This window comes from Lipotes vexillifer, unplaced genomic scaffold (genome assembly GCF_000442215.2).
Source record: "Lipotes vexillifer unplaced genomic scaffold, Lipotes_vexillifer_v1.1 scaffold213, whole genome shotgun sequence".
Lineage (NCBI taxonomy): Eukaryota > Metazoa > Chordata > Mammalia > Artiodactyla > Lipotidae > Lipotes > Lipotes vexillifer.
Window position 1 is genome coordinate 1493028 of NW_006780610.1, and position 9166 is coordinate 1502193.

General features: G+C 54.8%; 1 protein-coding gene across 1 annotated transcript in view; it reads left to right on the plus strand.

The window, feature by feature from the left end:
• Positions 1-3970: 3970 nt before the first annotated feature.
• COL9A2 (collagen type IX alpha 2 chain) overlaps positions 3971-9166 on the plus strand; it is a 15404-nt gene continuing 10208 nt past the window's right edge. The window contains exons 1-10 of the mRNA XM_007453753.1: positions 3971-4102; positions 5367-5450; positions 6664-6699; positions 6784-6846; positions 7884-7937; positions 8064-8099; positions 8191-8214; positions 8523-8576; positions 8929-8982; positions 9103-9150. Of these exons, the coding sequence (XP_007453815.1) occupies positions 4031-4102; positions 5367-5450; positions 6664-6699; positions 6784-6846; positions 7884-7937; positions 8064-8099; positions 8191-8214; positions 8523-8576; positions 8929-8982; positions 9103-9150 (525 nt within the window). The 5' untranslated portion in view covers positions 3971-4030. The remainder of the gene's footprint in view (positions 4103-5366; positions 5451-6663; positions 6700-6783; positions 6847-7883; positions 7938-8063; positions 8100-8190; positions 8215-8522; positions 8577-8928; positions 8983-9102; positions 9151-9166) is intronic.

A 9166-nucleotide genomic window follows, 5' to 3' on the forward strand; every position in this document is an offset into this window, starting at 1 on the left:
TAAGTGTATGTAAAATAAATTAAGATAATTATATTATAAATGCAGAAGAGTAAAGTTTTATACACTTCCCTCAAACTGATAAAATGGGATGTTATGTATCTGTAACATAATATCTATATAGTTTTGCTATCAAAGTAATGCTAGCTTCATAAAATGAATTTAAAAGTGTTCTCTCCTATTTTCTGGAACATACTGTTGAGTTCCATATTCTTTTTTTTTTTTTTTTTTGCTGTATGCCGGCCTCTCACTGTTGTGACCTCTCCCGTTGCGGAGCACAGGCTCCGGATGCGCAGGCTCAGCGGCCATGGCTCACGGGTCCAGCCGCTCCCCAGCATGTGGGATCCTCCCGGACTGGGGCACGAACCCGTGTCCCCTGCATCGGCAGGCGGACTCTCAACCACTGCGCCACCAGGGAAGCCCAAGTTCCATATTCTTGCTGATTTTCTGTCGAGTTGTTCTATCAGTTGTTGACAGAGGGATGTTGAAGTCTCCAACTTAAACTGTGCATTTGTCTGTTTCTGTTTTTCAGTTCTATCAGTTTTTTAAATAATAGCTTTATTGAGATATAATTCACATATCGTACCTTTCATCTACTTAAAGCATATAATTTAATGATATCTAGTATCTTCTCAAAGTTGTACACAACAATCATCACGACGGTTAATTTTAGAACATTTTCATCATCTCAAAAAAAGAAATTCTGGGGCTTCCCAGTTCAAGGAACTGCCAGGCTGTTTCCAAATCAGCAGTACCATTTTACATTCCTATTAGCAGTGTATGAGGGTTCCAATTTCTCCTCATCCTTGCTAACCTTTCATTACCTGGTTTTTTATTATAGCCGCCCCAGTGGGTGTGAAGTACTCTACCTGATTGTGGTTTTGATTTGCATTTTCCTAATGACTAATGATGCTGCATCCAGGCTCTGTGCATCCTTTGGGAGGGATGAGGCTGGTAGGGTGTGATGTCAATGCTTCCTTCTGATCTAGTACCTGGCTTCTTGGGCCACCATTTTCAGGTTTATTCTTGCAGAGGTAATTACTATGGTAGGTGGAAAGACAAGAGCAGACATTTGAGTTTCTTTTTTTGGCATTTTGAGGTGATCTTAAACTTTTCTTCTTTAATAATGTGGTGAATTACATTAGTAGATTTTCTAATTTTAAACTCGGTATAAAACTAACTTGGAATTTATAGACTAAGTTGACATCTTTGCAACATTGAGACTTCCTATCCAGGAATGTGGGTATATGACTCTCCATGTATTCCCTGTTCCTTAACAGCTATATGAGATTGGCTGGAACCTCTGATCTGTGTCTTGTGTCTAAGATTTCTCCTGATCAGCTCCTGCTTTGAGCTTAAGCTTCCACTGAATTGGTTCAGTTTATAAGCCTGAGTGTGCTAGGTTGTACTTTCCAAAGATGGCTGCACCAATATATGTCCCGTCCTCCATGCTTTTCTTCTTTTTTCTTTTTTTTTGGGGGGGGGGGTTGTTTTGTTTTTTTGGTTGTTGTTGGCTTAAACAACAGAAGTTTATTTTCTCACAATTCTGGAGGCTGGTAGCTCAAGATCAAGGTGCTGGCAGGGTTGGTTTCTCCTGAGACCTCTCTCCTTGTCTTACAAGTGGCTGCCTTGTCGCTGTGATTTCACACGGTCTTTCTTTTATGCATGTGCATTCCTCATGTCTCTGCTTCTTCCTACTGGTCTTGGAGGGTCTCCTGGGGAGGTGGGAGGGGGGCCCTCTCTTGGGACATAAAAGCTGGTGGCGAACACACCTGGGAGTATTCACCCGCAGGCTGACATCTTGTTTGGGCCCCCATGCTCTTCTTGAAATGTGACATTGACACTCATCCATCAAGAGTTGGGGGTCTCTGTTCCTTCCCCTTGAAACTGGGCAAACCTTTGTAATTGCCTGCACCAAAAGAATGTGGTGAAGTTGATACCGTGTGACTTCCGAGCCTGGGTCCTGGGAGGCAATTCTGCTTTAGTCTGGTATTGTCCTGCTCTCACTGAGCTGCTGTGTAAGTTCAGCTACCTAGAAGCTGCCATGTGGGAGACACTTGTGGCAAAGCTCACAAAGGGATCGAGGAGAGAGCTGCCCAAAAAGTTCCATTTGTTCCAGCCTATTGGAGGCTTCCCAGTGTGGACACCAGACACGAGTGAAGAAGCCTCCTGCTGACCCCAACTCCAGTCACCATCTGACTGCAAACTTATAATAGACCTCAAGTCAGAACCAATCATCAGAGCCATTCTTGAATTCCCAATCCAAGAAATGGTTGTTTTAAGCCACTCAGTTTTCAGATGGTTTGTTACGCTGCAATAAACAATGAATACACTCATGTGTGCTGTCCAAATGTGAAACTCATCCCCTTTTCAGTCTCCACACACACACACACACACACACACACACACAAAGCACCTACTCCTCGGAGGCTTTTGTGTGTTTAGTCTACAAAGAGAGGAAGAGATAAACAACATAATACCAACAACTTTGGACATCCCATTTCTTAGACGTCCTTTACAAACAGTTCCGCACACCCAGGCAGTGCCCATCAGCCCTCTCTCACCTCCTCCTCCTCTCAAGGCAGTGCAATTAAGTTCTCTCAAGCCCTTTTTCCCAAACTTGGCTCCAGGAACCCCTTTCAAAGCCCAAGGCCATTTGCCAACATGCCCAATGGAGTTGAACTTTCCCAGGTTCCAGAGAGTAATCTCCTTCACTATTTTAGCTGACCTGCTTGTGGTTGTTTTCCCCACATTGGGTGCAGGACTGGTACACAGAGAGTCCTCAATAAATCATAATGAAAGCAGAAATGTATCAAGCACCTACTATGTGCTGCTTGCTAGGGTAAGGACATCATATGCATCATTCCGTTCAGTCTTCACAAAAACCCTGTAACATAGGGACTATTATTATTTCTTTTTACAGATGAGCAAACCGAGACTTCATATGGTTTTAGGTCCTGTGGTCATACTCAGTGACAGAGTCAGATTCCAAAGCACTCTACCAACATTGCTTAAGTGAATGAAAGGGAAGGTAAGAAACTCTGGAGAGAGGCTATACTTGACAGGTTGGTTTTGGAAACTCTGGTAAATAAGGTGATGGTTGTTTCCATGATCATGGAGATCACTTGGAGGGAGAAAGCTGGCCACTCCCACAGACTCTGGTGCTTAAGGGAGCTGCAGAGAAGAAAAAACAATAGAAGAAGGGCTGGATGGTGGACACCTGGACAGGGAAGACTTCAAGGATGGAATGGCCAAGGCAGACCCAGGTGCCAACAGCTTCATGGCCAGAGGACTGAAGAGGGGTTAAGCCTCACTGGTGACCTCCAGCAGGGGCAGAAGCAGGGAGATGAGAGGAAGATGAGGAAGTTTAGAAGTGCTAGCGAAGCCAGAGGGAGGAGGCGGAGTGGGTATTTACAGGATGGCTGGTCCAGGAAGGGTCTTGGTATGTTTTAACACGGAAGAGGCCTGATTGGTTGTATGCGGAGAGGGACGAGGTGGGTGGGGAGGGGCAGAGCCTGCTCCAAGATCTGCAGAGCCTGATGCGCCCTGGGCCTGGGCCCTGGCGTAGAGCACCGAGGCCAGGGCTCGCAGGCAGAAGTGGCCGAAGACATGGCTCAGGGGATGGGACGCGGACTGTGAGTCGGGGGAAGGGGCTGGGTCCTGGAGATCAGGCTGGACAGGGACCTGGGAAGGCCCTCTGCCTCCTCAGGGAGAAACGGAGGCGTGGTCCCCGTCCCGCACCCTGGCGGCTCTTTGGATTACCCGGCCGATGCCTCGGGGAAACCCGAGGCGAGGATGGAGGGTGGGCGCTGGCGGCTGGACGGAGCGGGGCGGAGCTGGGCCGACGGCGCCGGCCTCCCTCCCCGGGTCCTCTCAGGTGACAGACCCCCGCGGGGCCCCCGCCCCGCCCCGCCGCATATTCAGGAGGCCGGACCCGCCCCGTCCGAGAGCAGCTAGCGCGGCCGCGCGGGAGCCTCGGCGGTCGGTGCGTGCGTGGAGCCGGCACCCATCCTCCTCGAGTCCGCCGCCCGCCATGACCCCTGCGGCCGCCCGCCGCAGCCTCCTGGTTCTCCTGCAGGTGCTCGGGCTCGCCCTGGCGCAGATCGTAAGTCCCGCGCCGGGGTCCGGAGTGCGGGGTCTGGGTCCGGGGTTCAGGATCCCGCGGTCTAGTCAAGGGCTCCCTCTGCCTGACCCCCACCCTCTGCTGACGCTCCCTAGCGCGAGGGGTAGCTTCGGACAGTCCTGCGGCGCACGTCCCCTTAGAAGGGGCACAAACGGGGGGCGTCTCGGCACAGTGAAAGGAGGTGGATGAGCCGGGGAGCCAGAAGGACCCTGTCCCGAGATGCTCGGCCCTGCCTGGGACGGGCAGCGTGCGGCGAGAGCTGGCGCCGGGTCCTGGCAGCCCTGAGAGCCCAGGTGGCGGGGGACACAATGGTGCCCATTCACGGGGCTCCGGATTCTCCGCCCCCGCCGCCTCCCAGGGGGCGCCGGCTCCAGCCAGACGCCGCTCTCGCTGGCTGCTGCCGCTCTCGCTGGCTGCTGCCTCTCTGCCGGGCTCGCGCGCTCGCGTCTCACTTTCGAGGGCCGGCTGGGGGGGAGGGGGCCTAACGGGACGCGGGCGCGGAGGGGCAGGGCCCGGGCGCCAGCCTGGCACTTTTCGGCCTGGGGAGGGCGCGGGCACCTGGCAGGCGGGGGACCCCCACCCGAGTCGGGGGTGGCGCCGTAAGAGAGCCACCTAAGGGAGGACGGAGGAGCGGTGCTGCGAGAGGGGTGCTCTGAGTAGGAGGAGAGAACAGGCTTCCCTTCCCTGGGTCCCCTCACGCCCCGTCTCTCTGCGCCTCCCCAGCTGTCCCGTCGGACTTTATCCTCACCGGGGGGAGAGGAAGGGGTACCTACTCACCTTCAGTATCTGTTGTTCACCTAAAAATAATGCGAGCAACCGTCCATTGAGGACCAAGCGTCTCTAGGCACCATCTTCCTTACCATCGGTTATTTATTTGAGCCATCAGCATCTTCATCTGTTCCCACCCACGACAGCGCAAGGGCAACATGGTACAGTGAAAGGAGGTGGGCAGACCTAGGACGGAATTCTGGCTCCACCGCTTACTTCCGGTGATCACGGACCCCTTCATCTTTCTGAGCCTGTTTCCTCAACTGCAAACTGGGGCTTGTTAGTTTCGGCCTCACAGTTCTAAGCATTCAAGAAGATAATATATGTAATGGTACACAGTATCTGGTACACAGCGGGTTCTCAATAAACGGGGAGTTCGCGGCTCCCTGAGGAGCTCCCTTTCCTCAGGGAGGGGTGCACTCCTGGATGCCCAGTTCCCTGCACTATCTGAGGGCTGCACCCCTGTATGTGTTTTCAGAGAGGCCCACCAGGAGAGCGGGGGCCCCCGGGCCCCCCGGGCCCCCCGGGGCCACCGGGAGTGCCTGGATCCGACGGAATCGACGTGAGTCTCTAACCTGGGACGGGAGGGGGAGAGAGGCGGCGGACAAAGGGGAACTTTGTGAGCCCTGGGAGTGGGGGGCGGGGGGCGGGGCGGTGAGGGTGACGCCTGGAGATGCAGTGCCCCCTGTTGCCAGTAGGCGGCGCCAGCCTGCACCACAAGGAGACCATTTGTTCTGCAAAAACCTCAAACCAGCCCCGAGAGGCAGAGCCCCTTACAGCCGCCGGCGGACAAGGAGCTGCTGTTCGGTCTGCCCGCCACAGCTCACAGCGATTCCTTATCCCTCGCCCCCTCCTCCCTTCTTTTTTCGGGTGGGAGACGCCCTGCCTCCTCTCCCTGCCCCCTGGCACGTCTGGATGCTTCTTCGGGGTAGCTTGGGAGCCTTGGCCAGACCGCTGACCAGCTAGGGCCAGACTCCTGTCTCTTCCCTTTGCATTTTTCTCCCCGATTTTAGCTGGTCTCGTTCCCTGCTCTCCCTACCACAGTGAGGGTTAAATAGCTCATTCTGGATGCTCCCCCAGGAGGTCAGCCCCATGTTTACCCATCTCAACAGCCTTCCATTCAACCTGGTGCCCCACCCTTCAAACACAGGGTGAAGTGTCCCTGCCAGGCTCTCTGGCCGCCACAGGCTCTGAAATGCCTGGAAGCCTCTCTGGGGCTGAATGTGATTCCACAGCCCATATCTGTCCTCCACCAAGGACCCTTTGTCATAGGGGAAGGAGGTCTTTCTTGCCTTGGTGACAGATTGAATCTGTCCCCTTGGTCCTTGCCCTGCCCCATCTCGTTTTCCTGACCCTAACCCAGAAGGCTGCCACTGCCCCCTTCACTTACCTCCCCTTCATGTTTTCCTAAAAACCCCACGTTTCTCCCCACACTTGCTCAAATCCAAGAGGCACCTGCTCTCTGAGGTAACTTGGAGCCAACAACCCTGTTCACAGGTCTCCTAACTGGCCCCTTACCAACACTGGCATGACTAGAACCCACTCGCACGCTGCTATCACCTTCTGCAGCCTGCCTGGGATTGGTGTCAATCCACCTATGGTTTTCTTGAGGGAAAGGGAGCTATTTTCCTAAAAAGCACACGGCTTGAGAGGACCCAGGACAGAAGAGAGGAGATTGAGGAGAGGAGCACGTGGGACGGGCCAGCCAGGGCTTGTGCGCCCATCTGGGGGAGCGCGAGCCATAGCGCGCTGTCTCAACAACTTGTATCTTGCAGGGTGACAAGGGGCCCCCGGGGAAAGCTGGACCTCCGGTGAGTACTTTTTCCTCCTTGACCTCTGACCCTTCCAGGTCTTGCCCTCCTGTGTCTAATGTTTGCTCCACTTCTGTTTTCAAGGGACCTAAGGGAGAGCCTGGCAAAGCAGGGCCAGATGGGCCAGCCGGCAAGCCCGGGATTGACGTGAGTACCTACCTGAGCGTCAGGTAGAGCAGGTTAGGGCTCCACCCACTGACTTCCAGAACCCAATTCTGGCATCTTCCCTGATCTGCTATTCAGAGCAAGATGGAGACTCTACAGCTGTGAGCCCCCCTCACCTTCATATGAGATTGTGACCTCACACCCACCCCAGGAGCATTGAATCACAAGCAAATGGGGGTCCAGAGAGGGGTTCTGCTCATTGGCAGCAGCCAGAATTTAGTCTCACATTTCTGGCCCCCCAAGTATCAAACTGAATACTCTGGGGGGCAGAGCTGTCCTTTTGCTCCCTCTCCGTTCCTCTCCTTTTTCCTTCCCCACTCCTCCCGTCACAGCCCCAGGCACCACTCAGGAGAGGAACGTTATTTGGCTGATACCACAGAGTTCCAGGGGACACCAAGGTCACAGGCTCCTGGACACAGCCAGGGGCAATGGGAAGTCTTCTTGTTGGGGCATACATTTGAGTCAGTCACTGAAAGATGGGAGGAAGAAGAGGCCCCCATGAGTTGCCTTTGCCCTGCTGGGGCAAGAGGTGCCCATTAGGGCTGTGACCAGCCACCAGGGTCGTTCCAACTCGTCCACACCCTGCAACGATCACAAAATATATTGCCTTCCACATCGGTTTTTATAGCCACCCAGAGAAGCAAGCATGATTATTAAGCCATTTTGCAGATGAGAAAACTAAGGCCCAAAAAAAGTTGCCAAGGGCAGACATCAAGAAAATGGCTAATCCAGACCTACGTCTATATAGGTTTTCTAGACTCCTAGACTGGAGGCATGAGGTCTGGGCTGACAAATCTCTGGGCCTTGGTTTCTCACCTTTCAAAAGACAATAATCGTCAAGGACTATGGTGGGAACTGGGGGAAGGGAAAGTGAGGTGTAGTCGCCCTTAGGCCTTCATGGAGTGTGGTGAAAGGCAGCCTGGGCCCACCCAGGAGAGACCTCTGGACCCGCCCTGCCCCGCGGGTCAGGAAGCAGGTTCGCCCGCCCCTCACGGATGTACCTTCTCTTTCTTCGCCAGGGTCTAACTGGAGCCAAGGGGGAGCCTGGTCCCATGGGGATCCCTGGAGTCAAGGTAGGTAGCCTGCTGGGGGCCTCAGCAGAGGCAATCTAGAGCCAGAATTTGGGAGGGGCTTCGGCAGACAGGAGCAGGGACCCAGGAGACCCCAGCCTCTGAGCCTCTCCCATTTTGCTCTTGCAGGGCCAGCCTGGGCTCCCAGGTCCCCCCGGCCTGCCGGTGAGTATAACTGCAAGGGCTTTAAAGGACCCTTTGTGGGTAGGGGGACTTGTAAAAGGAGCCATGAACCCAACCTTTTCTTCTGTTCCAGGGCCCTGGCTTCGCCGGACCTCCTGTAAGTCTGCAGGGATGGGGCAGAGTCCCTGGGACTCTCTGGGAAGGAGGGTACAGAGGGCCTCCAGGGGACTGACCAGCATGGGGAGGGGCCAGCATGCTGTGATGGTGTTGGAAATGGGCAGACTTGTCAGAGAACTCTGGGCGTATCCACTGGCTCTGAGATTCTCTGGCCCTTAAAGCCCTAATCTGTCAGCTTCTCTGGTGTTGGTTGCAAAGTGAAAGTGGGGAAGAGGGCTCTGAGTCCCTCTGTGCCAGGACTGGGCTGACACTCTGAGGCATCCCAGCCACTGATGTCTCTGTCCCTAGGGACCAGCTGGACCTGTTGGCCTCCCTGGTGAGATGGGAGTCACGGGCCCCAAGGTGAGCCCCAGCTACCCCTCTGCTCACTCTGCCTCCTGCCCTCTGCCTTCAAGCTGGCAAGCTGAGTATCTCTCCAGGATTTCCTGAGTCTGCCTCTGACCACCAGGGAGCTCCTGCAGTTCTGGGGCAGAAACCCCTCCTGCTGAGCCCACCCTGTGGTAGGTCTTCCAGGGAGGCCAAGGGCTGGGGCCATCCCCCCGAAGATCAGGCCTTGATCTCCCCAAGAGCCCAGATATCAGGAAGTGACCTGGAGGGCAGGGTGGACAGTGCAGTAGCAGGAACTGGAGGAAGGGGCAGGGGTGACCTAGGCAGGACTGGACAAGCGTATGATTTGGGCCTTTCTTGCTTCCAGGGGGATCCTGGACCAGAGGGACCAGCAGGGCCCCCGGGGCCCCCTGGGAAACCGGTAAGTGTCCTCAGACCTCCCACATGGCAGCGTGTGGCTGGGGAAGGACAAGAGTCCTTGGCGCAAGCCTGGGGTGGGGACAGTTTGCTTCAGGCTCCGTCTCCATACATCTTTTCTCAGGGCCGCCCAGGAACCATTCAGGGTCTGGAAGGCAGCGCGGACTTCCTGGTGAGAGGCGGCGGGG